Genomic DNA, 17,375 nt, shown 5'->3' with positions numbered 1-17,375 from the left:
AGAGCACACCGAGCAGTATATCGGAAATTGCCAAATTCAGCAGAAATAGATTCGTGATAGTACGCATACGTCGATTTTGTACTAATGTCGATATTACTAGCGAATTGCCAATTATAGCGAAGAAGAGTATGATACTGTAGCAGGGTATTAGCCAGATTGGCATTTCTGTCGAAATTCGTATCTTTCCCGCCACCACAACTGTAGTGCGATTTCCCATTTTCGCATTGCCATCGCCCAAATCGGTTGCATTGGCTAATGCTGCCGCCGCTGAGTATAAGCCAATAGCCGCTGTGCCATTATCATTCAGTGTATTGTACATATTAAACTCATCATGGACAGCATCTGACATATTATTTGCCAATATGAGCGTTTCATTAAATTGTGTTAGGGCGAGTGAAATGACCAGATTAGCAGCAGAATCATTGCTAAAGAAAGGATGCAATTCGCTGAGCTGTTCCAATGGGATTGACATGATGAATGGACGGTATGCGGATGTTTAGTTGTGAAATTAAGTTAACCAGATTTAATAGCTGAAGTAATTTTACACTGGACATGAATTTAGCATATGATAATGGAGGTTTTTGGTGAACGTTTTTGTTCTTAGTTGTATTTAATTGGTTTTATTTTATTTTGTTTCTTATTATTATGCTTTTAATCACTTATGTGAGCTTTTCAATTGATTTATATGCACATCTATATAATTTTGGTAGACATATTTATTAAGATTATTAATTTTGTTTTTCTTTCGCATTCACTTAATCTTGAAGCAGAATTATTACTATTAAATTTTTTGGTGAAATTGCATGCATTAACAACGCTCAATACTTTTGATATACCCGGCAGTGAAAAGTGCGACTACTCAGCAAATATTATAGTACATACATTAACTGACATACTAGTCTGATAGTAACTAGTCTTGTTCTAGTTATAAAATGGCCAATTAAGTTCACAGATTTTCTTATATTCCTATAAATAAGAATGCCTCAAAGGTGAACGATACTAGTTTATGAAGGATCAAACTAGCCCGGGAGTAACTATTAATGCACTAGTTACAAAATGACCAATTTAAGTTATTAGTAAAAGAAATATGATCATAGTACTATAAATAGGAATCCTGCAAAATCGAAGGATGCTAGTACATGAACTGTTATAGTAGTCCGAGATTAACTAGTATTGTACTAGTTACAAACTTAGCATTTAAAGTTTACAACTATTATTCTATTACTCTAAAACAGAATGCCTCAAAGGTGAAGGATCCTAGTACATGAACTGTCATACTAGGCCGAGAGTAACTAGTAATGTAGTAGTTACAAAGTGACCAATTAGAATTGTTAGCAAAACAGAAATATCATCATAGTACTATAAATAGGAATCCCGCAAAGGTGAAGGATACTAGTTCATGAAGGGTCATACTAGCCTGAGATTAACTAGTGTTGTAGTAGTTACAAAATGACCAATTTAAGTTACTAGTAAATGAAATATCATCATAGTATGAAACTTAAAATAGGAATCCCTCAAAAGTGAAGGATGCTAGTACATGGGTCAAACTAGACCGAGAGTAACTAGTATTGTACTAGTTGCAAACTTATCAATTAAAGTTTACAAATATTCTTCTATTACTCTTAAACGGAATGCCTCAAAGGTGAAAGATGCTAGTACATGAACTGCTATACTAGTCCGAGAGTAACTGGTAATGTTCTAGTTACAAAGTGACCAATTAGAATTGTTAGCAAAAGAAAGGCTCTAATATTACAATAATTAGGTTAAGAATAAACGCAATAAGAATTGTACGCTTATATTATAAATTTTGGTAAGGTCAATCATCATCTGTTTTTTATGTCCTTTATCTAATATAGGTTTGGAGTAAACGGATCTCATTCCTTTTTGCTTAAATAAGCAAATGGTTTAAAACTGTTTTATGCTCAATCTTATGCTAAGACTACTAACATGCCGGTCAACTGCGATTATTTCTGCGAAATTTTCCTTAACAGCAAAAATTTTTATGGGGGGTCTGAATAGACATGATCAATGTGGCGTAATGCTGAAGCAACGACTGTCAATTGACATTTTCGCAGTGCATCGCTTTGTTCAAAATATCAGCTGCTAGCAGTGGCAGATAAGACAGAAAGCTTCAAACTAACTAGTTCAGAACTAGTAGGTTTGACTGAACTCCTTTATTAAAAAAGGGTTTAGAAAATAAAGTAAATTAACAAAATAGTCAGTTTAATTTTATTAAATACGCCGTATTCAGTGTTCAGCTAAACGATTTTTTAATGCAGTCATACTACTAATGTTGTTATTGTAGCAGCAAAATATGGATATATATGCATGCACGCATATACTACATATGTATTAGTAATATATTTAATACAATAAATATCAGTTCATATTTGTTTTTCGCAATTTCATCATTTTATTATAAAAGCACGCATATAAATTTTTTGCCTTGCATACTAATTTCTTTCAAATAATAATAACAGTTTCACTCAATTTTCATTTTTCACATTGCAAGATTTCTAATTAAAATTTTTCAATTTCGCATATTTTGCACGCTGCACTGCTTGCAATTAGCCGCAATTAATTTTCACGCTTCGCTCTCTTGAATATCTGAATTTTATGCTGTTAATTCACTCTGCCGTGAATTCACTCAATTGGGTTATAAAGTTATTATATCTATACGAGGTTTTTTTGTTTCTTTCTTTTTTTTGGATTTATAAATTTTTGCATCACATTTTCTTCATTAGTTTTCGTATTTCGATAGAATAACAAATTCGATTATTGCTTTTATTTATTTGGCAATACTTCGATATCAACTGGGAATCAACTTCGGGATTTCTGAGCTGTGCTTGATTTTTTTTTTCATTAGCTCAATCCTTAATTAAATTAGTAATTTGCGCTTTATTTTTCGTTATTTCTTAGTACATTTACTAAAATAAAATAAATAAATAATTGTCGCGTACACTCCTGCAAGTATTAAGCGTTTGGCCGAGCTCTTCCGCCTATTTATGGCGTGCGCCTTGATGTTGTTCCACAAATGGAGGAACGTACAGTTTTAAGTCGACTCCGAACGGCAAATGATTTTTTATGAGGAGCTTTTACGTGGCAGAAATACACTCGGAGGCTTGCTATTGCCTGCAGAAGAGCGATCGCTATTAGAAAAAACGTTTACTATAATTTTCCTAGACAGTAGATTTTTGTTCAGAGAAAGCGGTGTGAGTAGTTTCCCGACACTTGTGCGTATAAATTTTTTCCCACATTTTTCCGTAATTGAACCTTTCCGAACAATTCACGTTCGTGCGCTAATTTAACTGCTCGCTTATAATTGTGATTAAAACAATTTCTCTTTTTTAGTAAATTCCGTCGTGTGCGTGGCGTATGAGTAACATTTGTTACCATTTAAGCTCGACATGTTTTGTAAATATTTTTTTTTACTTGAATTTTTCAGCAATATTCAAACACTTCCTCTCTTTTAATTAGTTTATTAAATAAATAAACATTTTTTTTTAGTTTAGATGTTTTGCACAATTAAAAAAAAATCTACACCATTGGCAGCTAAAATTAAATATTTAATCATATCGCCTTCTTAGCTGCATTTTTCAAATTAAAAACTTTATATTATAATTTATTGATATGCATTTGCTTGATTCAGGGGCGTAATGTTTTTGAAGATATTTTCTCATAATTTTTTCATCATAGTTTTTAAGCGCCTGTCCGTTGTTATACCACCAAACTTAAGCATGCACAGAAATTTAAAAATATGCAAAGTAATTTGCCTGCTTTGCAACAGTAAATTAAATTATTTGCGTGATTTTTTACTAAGCAATTTTCAGCACCGTTAATTTGAATTATTTTTAGCGATATTTTTCTGTATCAGCCTATTTATTATTGCTTTAATGCCATTAAAATCAAATCTGTTGGAAAATCTTGACGCTTATTGCATTTTGAAGCAATTAAGCTCACGCGAGGCCGTAAAGGCGATCAATTATTTTTCATTAAATAATTCCAATTCAAATAACTTTGATTGCAACACAAATGCTCATGCCGTTTACTCAGTTAAAAAAACAAATTTCCTCCTTCATTGCGGTTCAATAAATTTTTTTTTTGTTCTTCACATTTTTCATTCGTGAAAATGTGCACTTAAATTAAAATTAAACTCCATATGCACAACATTTCAGGCGCCAAACCACAAAAAGTGCCTTTTTTTTAATATTCACTTGCTTTAAAAAACTCATTCAATTCATATCAAATGCAGACTCGATTACAAAAAGTTGCATGCATTCAAGCACTGCAAAAAATGCATGTTTTTAACGGATTTAATAGAGCACACGCACTCTTGAATTTATTAATATATTTTAATTTATACACTTTTTAATACGATTTTTTTACCTCTTTTTTATGAGACGTCATTAACTAAATCTAGATCACAAAAGACCTTCCAAAAAGCCAATTTATATTTATTATGTGAAATTTAACGTCCAAAGCATCCATTTAAAATCGGGTTTGTGTTTGTACACTTTTCAAACAATTCAACTTTTAAAATGTTTAACATTATAAAGTAAGCGCATTTCGCATGGACGTATCCTTTCACGTTAGCGCGTCGCCGTGGACTAAGCAGTTCGTACTTGTGGTTGATGCTTAAAACCCCACAAAGCGACAGTAGAATTAGCATCCTACTTGTTTTCCATTGTTGTGTGTCCATTTTCTTCGCGGTTAAGCCGGCTTCCCTTCAACGCGAAGAATAGCAGGCGTATGAATGAAGCCTGTTGCCGGCAACAGCAACAACTCGTTGAGCTTCTCAACACACCATGTTGAATACATTTTTATGCATTTGGTGTCTTCACTAAGTGCTTACCTGCTATGCTTGCAGAGAAATGTTAACAACATGCAGACGATTGCAGGTAAATGTAATTCGCTCTGTTATTAAAATATGTTATTCAAAATTTTATAGGAAGTGCAAAAGCGGTATAATTTCTTTTTATTTCTTTATTAGAGACTAAAGTTCACTCACTTTTTGACGGGCTGCATGTGAACAGTAACTGCCGCAGAGCCTGACTGACGATTTACTTAAAGGTAGTACCGAGAGCAGATCGGTACTTAGACTGTGGGAGCTTTAGATAGTCCAATATGGAAGGAGTAAAAGCTTTCGATACTTCGTACTCGTGAAATAAAAAACAAAAAAAAAAAAAAAAAAAAAAAAAAAAAAAAAAAAAAAACCATAAATCCAAACTACATGCGAGGAATCGAAATGAAAAATGTCTGGCAAAGAAACATATGTACTTTTTTTTCTTGTTCACTCCTCAGGTGATTAGCCTGCTGCTACCAGTCCTAAAGAGTGGGAATACCCACCCACGTTACTTGGGAACAACGCTTTCTTGCTGCTTGGAGCGTCATCTGTGTTTCACATTTTTCTGCCAGAAGGTTCGCACAGATGGTTGAAGACTTCGGTGTGTCTGCGCTATTACCGCGGTTGCCCGCTTCCTCTTGCTGGCACCACTGACGCAATGCAACTGTGTGTTTTTCTTTGTTTTTGCTTGTTTTAGCAGCCGCAATACAATGCAAATAATGCGCTGACTATTGTACGGGAGTAAGGATGGAAAGGATAAGTTTTTGGGGTTGAGGAATGAGATTTTTTTTCTTCCACATCTGTTATGACCTCATCATTTGATGAAAAACGCTTTCTACGTATGCATTTTTTGGGTCTGAAAACAGATGGAAGTCACTAGGGGCCAAAAGTGGTGCCTACGGTGGATGCTCCAAAAATTCGAACTTAAATTAATAGATTGTCAAAATGCTCTTGTGACACGGTACATAACCCTGATGGAAAATATTTTTTTTTTTGTACACTGGCACTTTTTTCACTATTTTTTCCCTTCAGCTAGTCTAAGAAACCATTTACAATAATATTCAGAATTTATTGTTTAACCAGTTTGCAAATAATTAACAAACAACATTCTATTCGTATCCCAAAAAACTGAAGCTATCACCTTTTTGGCCGAATTCTGGACACAAACTCATCTGGAGCCGAAAACCCAGGTTCACGTCACTCTTTATCTTCGTGTTTTGATTTAGAATCGTGGTGATCGACCCAGGTCTTATCCACAGAGATGAATCGATGCAAAAAATCTACTTTATGCTTTCAAAAACGCTTTAAATATTGCTGAGAAAGCCGCATTCGAATGGGTTTTTGTTCCATTATTAGCGAATGCGGCACCCATTGCAAACAGCTTTCTGAAACCCAATATATATATATATATATATAATTGGCGCGTACACCCTTTTTAGGTGTTTGGCCGAGCTCCTCCTCTTATTCCACAAATGGAGGACTTACAGTTTCAAGCCGACTCCGAACGGCAGATATTTTTATGAGGAGCTTTTTCGTGGCAGAAAAACACTCGGAGGTTTGCCATTGCCTGCCTAAAACCCAATACTTTGGTCAAAATATTACTTACACTGCCCATTGAGGTGAGTAGGGCTTCTACTAAATCTCTTTTAGTCACTCGACAATTTATCAATACGATATCCTGTACTTTTTCTACGATTTCTGGTGTTGTTGCTGTTTTTTATGTCCTTGCCGTAGATCGCCTTCAAGGCTTGTACGACCGCTTTTAAATTCAGCAGCCCATCTTTCTACTGTACTAACTGATGGCGAAAAGTCCTTATACACTTTCAACATTCGTTCATAAATTTCCTCTCCTTTTAAACCTTCCAAAAATAAGAATTCAATCACTGCACGATATTTGATTTTTTCCATTAAAGAAAATACTGTGACACGCCGATACTAAATGGCTTGTAAACAAAGAGTGAATTGACAGATTGAAATAAAACTTCCGATACGTTCATATGAAGAAAAATGTAGGCTAGGAGCAATGCCCTCTCATAGCGAATACCTCAAATTTATTGAACTATCTTATACTTAGTATATAATTGGCGCTTACAGCTTTTATTGGGTATTTGGTCGAGCTTTTCGTCCTATTTGTGCATGCATCTTGATGTTGTTCCACAAATGGAGGGACATACGGTTTTAGGCCAACTTTAAACGCCAAATGGTTTTTATATAGAGCTCCATGAGCTTGTCAGCCAAATCTACTCCTCCCATACTCTTATTGAAAGAACCAACAATCGCAGGTCTTGGAACATCTGGGGTAGGGTGACAAAATCGAAATTTTTTTTCTTCACTCATCTTATAGTAAATCATTTCAAGAATGTTGTGTCAAAATTTTAAGTGGATCGGAGCAGAACTCTCAAAGTTATAGCCTTTGTAGGCACTCTACCTCGAATGCGGAGCATCGATAATTTTTCAGAGTCATTTTTTCAAACGCGTTTTTCCCGAAACGACTTCTTAAAAGTCGGTGCCAATCACAACTCCGAAACTATTCAACCGATTCTTTTCAAATTCTAAATCAAAAATACCTCCCCACCCCCACTGTTTTTTTTTATTTTATTTTTTTTAAGGTTGTTTTTCACTTACAAATATGGCGAAATTTTTCGCCAAAAATGCTCGTTTTACGTTTTTTTGCCACCAAAACTATACAAAAATGAAAAAAAAAAAATTTATTAATGGGGGGGGGAGCATTACGTCATACTTTAACTGAAAAATTCGACTTTTTTAGTTTCAGATGATTCTACGACGAATGCCGATTGGCACCGCAGAGCACCTCTCGAAAAACATATCTCCAAAAAAACTCTGTCATGGGCTTATTTGTCAATATTTTATTATTAATATTTTTTAAAAACTTATTGAAAAGATGTACAATAACATGCAACTGATTTTATTAAAGTATCTTAAGCCATATTTCTGTAAAAAATTCAAAAAAAAAGTGTTTTTTTAGCGCTAAACCCTACCACCCCCTTAAAATGTTTGTCCTTAGGAAGACCTTTTGCCAAATATAAAACTATATCCAAAAATAGGCTCAATCCATAAGCAGCACCACCAACGTACAACATAAAGTCCAGAGGTTTCAGCACGCGTAAGCATTTTCAGACCCCATGTATGAGGCTTAGCAGGGTATTAATTTTCATAGTAATTTTTAAGCCTTTTTCAAAACATTTATATTGAAAGTTCATTAAAAATGGATGTTAATTTGTAAGCACCAACTTTTTGTGTCATAAAGTAAAATCAGTTTTTCTTTATCAAATTTATTTCACAACCATCAAAATTTACAAGGTTTCATTTCTGTTCCACCCAAATCCATCGCCCTCAGATGTTCCCCCATTTTACTGCAAGTTTCTTTTCCGTTTATTTGTGTCCCTAATTTTTTGTTGCTGCTGCGAACGTAAGCCTTATAATAAAAGTCCGAAAAGAGCATCAGCATCACCACAGCTTGAATGACCGCAAACAGTATAGCCATTTTAGGATATTCGCATTCTGCATCGAAGAGCGCGCGCGTAAAGTGCAATAGCAAAAGCAGAAATTGCAGTATTTGCGCTTGGGTAATGTGTTTCTTCCACCATATCGACTGTTTCAACTCGGGCTGCAGTGCCGAAATGAAATAATAAAAATACATAATGGTATGCACATTCAGATTGAGGAAGCCCAACACTGCGCCATGGCCACCAGGCAAGTAGCGCAGGTACACAAAAATGGACACGCTCATCATGATGTGATGGTACACATGCAGGAAGCTCACTTGATTGTAGCGCTTGCGCAGCACAAAGAATACAGTGTCCGCAAAGTCCAGGTATTTAAGCAGATAATACGCATAGGAAAAGTTTAACTCCGCCATGCCAGCATCTGTGCGCTGCATCACCGGCATCATGCAAGTCAAGCGTTCGTATGGTTTATAATACACGACAGTAAAGCAGCCCTACATAAGAACGGCGAGAGAGTTAGGTTTGTTCAAAACGTGCATTATAAAAATTTCAAACTTCATACCAAAATTAGGAGGATGCTATTGATGAGTACTTGCGCTGCATTGTACACAAGCAGGACATACTTCAGTTCGAACGGTTTACGATTTTCCATTAATTTGGGCCCAAGATGCTTAATGAACACATAATAAGCTAGAACAGCGCCGCATAGATGTATTGGCTGCACAAAACAAAAGTTTTCCGAACGACGATCTGAAAAAACAAATTTCATAATAAAAATAAAAATTAAGTAAGCATTCAAGTTGGTGTTCTGAAAGTAGACTGGTTGATTATTTGAATATTGGATAAGGTATTCAAAAGCAGTCTCGCTAGCCGAATAGGTTGGTGCGTGATTACCAGTCACGGTAGTGTTCCGGGCATGAACCTCGAGCATAATCTACCAAATAATAGAAACAGCGATCGCCCCTCAGCGGGCAATGGCAAACCTTCGAGGGTATTTCTGCCATGGAAAAGCTTCTCATAAAAAATATCTGCCGTTCGGAGTTGGCTTAAAACTGAAGGTCACTCCATTTGTGAAACAACGTCTAGACGCACACTACAAATGGAAGGAGCAACTCGGCCAAACACGCAAAAAGGTGGTAGGCGCCAATTATATATTATGTCAAAACAATATCGGGAATCGTCAAACTTTTCTTTTTTTCTGGAATGTTGGTATAACTGTTCTCTATAGTGTCGCACAGTTTGAGCGTTTAAGGCATTTAAGTTTACGAGTATCAGCCAAGCACAGGTGTGCTTAGCGATTTGGACTATGGATAAAAATATCGAGCAAAGAATCGGTCTTAAATTTTGTGTTTTAAACGGGATTACGTGTGCCAAACCGTTGAAAATGTTGCAAAAAACCTATGGCGCGAGTGCTTTATCAAAAACACTTGCCTACGAGTGGGGTAAAGCTTTTGCAGAGGCCCAAGAAGTCGTGGAAGATTTGCCCCGATCTGGTCGCCCATCAACGGATGAAAACTTCGACAAAGTCAAGAAAAAGGTGCTGGAAAACCATCAAACCATCATTTAAGTTTGACCTCGTGACCTTAGCGTAACCTCAGTCTTACGAATCAATTCGCAACATTTCAAACCATCAATTGGGCATGAGACGCGTGGCTGCTCGACTCTTTCCAAGAGAGTAGGATTACTTTCAAAAAATGCATCGAAAGGTGGTTGAAGACCCAACGTTTATCCAGCGCAGCATAACAGGTAATGAGACGTAGGTATATGAGTTTGACATACAAACCAATCAACAGACGGCTGAATGACGCGAATAGCGCTATCCACATGAGCCGAAACACAAAAAACCACGTTAATGTCGGTCACAAGTTAAAGTCGTGCTACTCTTTGATTATCATGGTGTTGTGCACTCGGAATTCGTTCCAAATAGTTCTACGGTAAATAAAGAATACGGAATATTATTTGGAAGTTATGCGACGTTTGAGAGAGAAGGAAGGAAGTGCATCGGAAACGGCCCAATTTATGAAAAGAAAACTCATGGCCATGCAGCATGATAACGCACCGCCCACAAGGCTCTTATTGTGAACACTTTTTTGACCAAAAACTCGACAAATATCATCCAATAACCACCGTATTCACCGGATTTAGCCCCATGTGGCCCCTTCCCAAAACTTAAATTGCCACTCCGCAGACGCCGCTTAGAGTCGCTGAAGGAGCTGAAGAAGACCTCTTCAAATGCATTTAAAATGAGCTTTGATGACTGGACTAATCGTTGGCATATTTGTATTGCTTCGAGTGCAGCCTATTTTGAAGCCGAAAAAATAAATTTTGATGATTAAACAATTATTTTGTGTTTATGGTGTATTATTTTTATTTGGACGTCCCTCTCTGGCGCTACGTAAAATATATGATCTATGACGGGAAGCTCAAATGCTATAAATGCTATGCAGTCCGAAAGTCCAAAAAGTCATGGAACATTTTGATCTGCGCTTCTTATGTTACCACAGGAAGAGTGCAGAGCATTTAACTGACATTGTGTTTCCTACATAAATATAATATTATGGTCGCCATGATGAAAAATAATGTCAAGAAATTTTGTTCTTATCTCCCGGGTTTCCACAATGTTGAGATCTTCCAACTCGATCGAATCCAATCCTATCATCAATTTAGACCAGACTTGGCTCAAATATCTCACAGAACTTTATTTCATACTAAAACTAAATGAAATGGGCTCAGAATTTTTTTTAACTGTTCGCTAGAAGTAATGGCTGTGACAAGTAGACAATTCGCTGGGAGGTCACAAACTCGGTTGTTCACTCATCGCCTAAACTGTTTCCACAACGTAAACCAGACTATGAGCCGGTAAGAAAAATCCAGGTGTTCCATATAAGGGGTTTTTCAATCATATATTATTTGGACAGCGACAGCTGTTTTCAGCATCATATCTCTGTGAAAAAAGCGAATCGCCTCACGCTTCAACAGCCTTGAGGAATATTGCAAATTATTTCCAGAGCCAATGTTATCAAAATCATTTCATCTTTTCATCTCTGCGGCTATGTTAATAAGCAAAGTTGGCGAACCTGGTCGTCGAGAAGCCAATGCAGAGGCCTGAAAGCGAAACAGTTTGATGCGGATTCTAAAGTGGTGATACCATTGACCCATTTTTTATTTATTTATTTGTTTTTTTTTTTTTGTTATGAAAATAGAAATGCTATTTCGGTGAACAGTGAGCGCCGCAGAGGCATTTTAAATGATTTTGTGTAACTAAAAATTGAAGCCATGGACTTGCATCATTTTTGGTTTCAACAGAATAGTACGCCACAACACACAGCCAATGCCAAAATCGATCTTTTGCTCACCAAGTTCGGTACTCTTATTACCAGTCGTCTCGTTGCTGCGATTTGTGTGATCAGGCTTTTTCGTACGATTTCGCTAAGGCCAAATATTATGCAAACAATCCATTAACGAGTCAGACCCTTAATGCGAATATGGAGCAAGCCAAACGTGAGATATAACAAGAAGCCTTCACTGGGTTAATAAAGGCTGATGTTGAATGTGAACCACACCTAACCGTCAAGTTTGTTTCTGCATTTCATTTGACATTTTTCAATTTCAGATTAACTCAATTTGAACTATGGAAAGAGACATAATCGAGCAACGCGTTAAAGTTATTCGGGGTTATTATGAAAACGGGCGTTCAAAACAAAATGCATATCGCACACTTCGTGATTTTTTCGGTAAATTTAATCGTCCAAATGTGCATATAATCAGAAAAATTGTGCGAAAGTTTGAGCAAACCGGGTCTGTAGAAGATGTGAAAGCACCAGTGCATGTTCGCGATAGTGTGGTTGAAGAGCCGTCCACCTCAACTCGTCGTCGTGCCCAACAATTGCACCTCTCACGCTCGTCGTTGATGAACATTATGCATAAAGGCTTGCATTTACACGCTTATAAGGTGCAACTGACTCAAAAACTAAAGCCTCTTGACCATTTCAAGCATCGTCAATGGTCAGAATGGTGGCAGGAAATGGCAACAGTGAATGACCAATTTTCGAAAAAAATCATCTTCAGTGATGAGGCACATTTTCACCTCAGTGGATTCGTCAATAAGAAGAATTCCCGCATTTGGGGGAATGATAATCCAAGAGTGATTGCCGGAAAACCAATGCACCCACAAAGAGTGACTGTTTGGTGCGGCTTATGAGCCAGCGGCATCATTCGGCCGTATTTTTTCCAAAATGAGGCCGGTCGGGCAGTTACTGTGAGTAGTGTTCGCTATCATGAGATGATAACGAACTTTTTATGGCCCGAATTGAAAGATTTGGATGTGGACGATATGTGGTTTCAACAGGACGGTGCCACTTGTCACACAGCTAACGAAACAATGGCTCTTTTGCGCGAAAAATTTGATGACCAAATGATGACCACGTCGCGGCGATGTCAATTGGCCGCCAAGATCATGTGATTTGACACCGTCAGCCTTCTTTCTTTGAGGTTATTTGAAAGAAAAGGTGTACGTCGATAAGCCAGCAACAATGCAAGAGCTAAAGGATGAGATAGTTCGGCACATTAACGGCATAGAACCTCAATTATGCCTCAACGTCATCGAAAATTTTAACCATCGGATGGAGATGTGCCGCCGAGGCCGCGGTGGCCATTTGGCCAATATTTTGTTTTATACGTAATTGAACCATACTAATATTATAAAAAAAAAGAAAAATGACAATAATTTCTTGAAACAATTGTATTTTATTCAAAATCAAGACCGGCCCTTGAAAATTATCCACCCTTTATAAATAAATAATTGGCGCGTACGTTAGGAGTTTAACCTGCTATTTGTGATTTTGCTCCCAAAATTCTCAAAATACATGCATAAAATGTAAGGTAACAGTATTAACTAATAATTATTATAATAGAGCAACTGCCCTAAATTCGCATTCGAAATAATTCACCTTTGGAAGACATACCTATTTTTTGTTTTGAGGTAGGTTACACCACAATGCAAACACTTTTTTCCACAAACAGCCCGGCCCTACAAACTTAGTTTAATATTTAAATATATATTTGGCCCTTTATTGGGTTTTAGGCCATTCGATCTGCTTTTCCTATTTGTGGATGTTGTTCCACAAATCGAAGGAACTACAGTTTTATGCCGCCTTCGAATGGCAAATGGCTTTTTATGTGCAGTTTTTCGTGGCAGAAATACACTGGGAAGTATGCCATTACTTGCCAAGTGGCGACCCTGGATTAGAAAAAACGTTTTCTATTATTTGATGCTCAAGCCCGGAGGCTCGAACCGGTGCACCCCCGAATGGTAGCCACGTACCAACCCATTTGACTCCGGCGGGATTTAATATTTTCAGCAATCGGCAGTTTGAAGATTTTACAAAAACGAAATGATTAATAATTTAATCGAACATTGAGCTAAAAAATTTCTTTCTGAACACACAACAAAGAAAACTTGAAAAAATCCACGAATACATAATATTCTGCTTATTATAGAGCTTTCCACAAAATTTAAGGCGAGATAAATACAACGTTTCCAACGCAGTCGGTTCTACGTTACCGAAACGACCCGGATTTATATCCGGCCAAGGACTGTCACTTCAGCAGCATTCCCCGTATGTACCATAAGTATGGGGAATGTTTATGCTGCTACAACAACAACAACAACCAGGAAAGCACCTTTTTAACAGGAAAGTAACTTTTGCTAACAAATGCATGTATCTTCCCGCGTGGACACCCTGAAATGATATGGAAACTTTCAACAATCAAAAGAACACTTGAAAAGTAATTTTCAGCTTGTCAGAGCTTCACAAAACTCAAACAGGTAACAGGCACAACAAAGGACGTGATTTTTCACACACGTTTCTGCTAAGAAATAAAAAAATAACACTTTTCTCGTAAATCTCTCAACTGTTCTGTATGGTAAGTGTTTTCTGAGTCACACTTCAAAAACTTGTCGACTGAAATTAACCTGTCCTTACCGCAGTTCACTATATCCCAACCAGTTTCTATCAGGTCAGTCCATAAGTTCGTGCGTATTTTAACCATAATTTCACTTTTGTGCGATTTCTGCATACAAAAAAACATTCGCGGAATATAACGGAACTATTTATATTTTCTTTGATATATTTCGCATTCAACAAGTGATTTTAATCGCGGCTAGAAGAACGTGTTGTTAAAAAATAAAATGGAATCTTCGAACGCATATAAGAGACATATTTTGTATTTTTTTTTATAAAAGTGGTAAAAATGCAACAACTACTGCCGCAGAAATAAACATTGTTCACGGAGAGGATGCCGTGAGTTTAAGGACTGCGCAAAAGTGGTTTTCAAAGTTCCGAAGTGGTAACTGCGACGTGGAGGATGCCCCGCGCGCTGGTCGTCCTGAAGTCTTTAACTCCGACGCCTTGCTCGAACTCGTGGAAGCTGAGCCAAATTTGGCAGTCGATATGATAGCTCAGAGGTTAAATTCATCGCATGGAACAGTTCACAGGCACCTGGTTCAGTTGGGAAAGGTTTCAAAGCTGGGAACATTGGTTCCGCATAGACTTTCCGTCGCCAACCTTCAGTTCTCAGCTGCTGCAACGGCTTGAAAATGAAAGTTTTTTGAACCGTATCGTTACTGGTGATGAAAAATAGCTCCTTTACAATAATCCTGTTAGCAAACGCCAATGGTTAGGTAAAGATAAAACACCAGAACCGACCCCTAGAGATGGCCTTCACCTCAAGAAGATTCTGCTGTCTATTTGGTGGGATATGGCCGGTATTGTTTATTATGAACTTCTGGAACCAAACCAGACGATAACTGCTGATTATTATTCCCATCAGCTATCAAACCTGAATGAGGCACTTAACAAAAATAGACTGTCTTTAGTGAATAGACGAAAAGTTTTGTTTCACCACGACAATGCAAGACCTCATACATTAGGCAAGCTGAACGAGCTCGGGTGGGAGCTAATGGCGCATCCGCCATACTCTCCGGATATTGCACCTTGTGATTATCACCTTTTCCGTGGACTTCAATTCCATATGAGTAACAAGAACTACTCCTCAAAAGAAGCTATAAAAAGGGGTACCGAAGCGTATTTTGGCTGCAAGGACAAACAATTTTTTGAGCAGGGAATTAAAAATTTGCCTAAACGTTGGGAAGACATTGTAAATAGTGAAGGAAAATACACTATTGATTAATAAACACGTTAAACAGCTTTTTTATTAATTTTAAAACCACCTTTGAAAAACGCACGAACTTATGGACTGACTTGATATTTTCTTACATTTTTTTTGCGGCAAGGAGTTCACTTTATCCCAACCAATTTCAATAAAAAACTAAACCTACTCATAAAATATGAGATATAAATCACCTACCCTTCATGCAGCTGCAGTTCAGCTACAAAAGATACAACTAAATTAATTGAAAAAAATCGGCCGGCAAGTAACTTTTCATTTTCTCTACATAAATAGTAAAATGGCTCCTTCAATCACTTTACGAAATTATTCAGCTTTACGTGCTTGCTGAAAGCATTTTCCTTGCCACGCCTGATGACACTTTTGCCAGTTACTTTTTCTTATTTTTCCTCTGCTTTTACGAATTTTGCTCATACCTCGATATTTTTCATCGAATTCTCGAAGATTTTCCCATAGTAATTTCAATAGCAGGAGCATTGCGCCAGAGCTTTATAATTTTCCTGAAACTTCAAAAACTAAACGGCAATTGAACCTGCGCCCATTCGAGTACTAATGAAACTAAACTGAGCTTGCAAGTAGAACGAAGTAAAAATATCCAAAATAGTTGCTACAATTCATGAATAATTACTACGTTTGTATCTATGTACATAAAAGCAAATACAGGCACGAAATGCAAAAGGGCGAAAGCATAATTAATGCCAAACTTAAGTAGTTCGATATAATGACCTCTCATCAACAAAAAAAACCAAAAAAAAAAATCAAAACTAAATCCAAAACTAAATCAAGTAGAAATAGGAATTAATTAGCAAGAGCAGCGAATATTTGTTTTAGGTTTTAGTTAAAATGTACACCCATTTACATCTACATTTACATTGCGTTTACTTAAGATTGAGTTTTCTTTAAAGGTTTCCACACAATGTATACGTCAGATAAGCCAGGTAGTTGACGTCAGTTTTGCGACTGGAGGCATTTTAAATCACTATAATAAATCTGGCTGTGGGTAAATTTAATTCAAACTAGAGGGGCAAACTTATTTATACTACATAATTAATCGCGCTGATTTCAGACAGTTTGTTTCCTGTTGTTGTTCTTGTTGTAGCAGATAACTTTACCCTGTCAGTGTAGTGTAAATCACTGGTCGTCTTCGGCTAGCTCATCTAACAGTAGGTCCAGGAAACTTGCTTTTTCGACAGATTGGGTGCAGAGGGAGAGGGGTGTTAGATGAGTGGGTTTTATGGGGCATGTGAAAAGGTGGTTAGTGCTGTGCGAGGTGTCTTCACATGCCTTTCCTGACGGTGTTGTGTGTTTTCTTCCATATCAAAATAATTTCACGCCTACTTTCTGTGAAGGAAACGCACGAAACTGCCAGCAAACAAACTGTTTTCATAAATCAACGCAATTTTCAAGCCTAATCAAACTTACCCTCTATTGTACCAAAATTTAATGGGTATAAAACAGTATACTCAGAATTTATGTAAAAATGTTTGTAAAAATTCTGAAAAAAATTAGATTTCTAAAGGGTTTAATGGCTATGTCAATAAACAAAATTACCGTATTCAGGCTAAAGAGCCACCCGAAGTCACTCAAGTATAGCCATTACATCTATTGAAAAGAATCGTTTGGTGCGGCCTATGGCCTCGCGGAATCATCGGCCCATATTTCTTCAAAGACGAGGCTGGCGCCAATGTAACAGTGAATGGCGAACGCTATCGCAGTAACATGGAAAACGAGTTTTTGATGCCGGAAAATGAGGCACGTGATCTCTACAAAATTGGTTTCCAACAATACGGCGCTGCTTGCCATACAGCCCGTGAAACTATAGATGTACTGGGTTGACATTTCGGTGAGCAATTTATCTCTCGCCTCAGAGTTGATTG

The 17,375-nt window shown here is 37.1% G+C and overlaps 1 protein-coding gene across 1 annotated transcript; it reads right to left on the bottom strand.

The window, feature by feature from the left end:
- Nucleotides 1-8,150: 8,150 nt before the first annotated feature.
- Nucleotides 8,151-15,975, bottom strand: LOC129238129 (elongation of very long chain fatty acids protein F-like). The gene is made up of 3 exons (XM_054873167.1): nucleotides 15,915-15,975; nucleotides 8,873-9,060; nucleotides 8,151-8,804 (listed from the first exon to the last, which is right to left on the bottom strand). The coding sequence occupies exons 1-3, from the start codon at nucleotides 15,973-15,975 to the stop codon at nucleotides 8,151-8,153; spliced, it is 903 nt and encodes a 300-aa protein (XP_054729142.1).
- Nucleotides 15,976-17,375: the final 1,400 nt, after the last annotated feature.

Source organism: Anastrepha obliqua, chromosome 2, assembly GCF_027943255.1.
Source record: "Anastrepha obliqua isolate idAnaObli1 chromosome 2, idAnaObli1_1.0, whole genome shotgun sequence".
Classification (NCBI taxonomy): Eukaryota; Metazoa; Arthropoda; class Insecta; order Diptera; family Tephritidae; genus Anastrepha; species Anastrepha obliqua.
This window is presented reverse-complemented; position numbering and strand designations above follow the sequence as displayed.

Bases quoted from the DNA above. Each gene is read 5' to 3' on its own strand.
- LOC129238129 (XM_054873167.1), bottom strand. From the start codon at position 15,975: ATGCTCCTGCTATTGAAATTACTATGGGAAAATCTTCGAGAATTCGAT. The intron at 9,061-15,914 runs GTATGAGCAAAA...TTGTTTTTTCAG, and splicing joins ATTCGATGAAAAATATCGAG to ATCGTCGTTCGGAAAACTTT. The intron at 8,805-8,872 runs GTATGAAGTTTG...GTTCTTATGTAG, and splicing joins ATAGCATCCTCCTAATTTTG to GGCTGCTTTACTGTCGTGTA.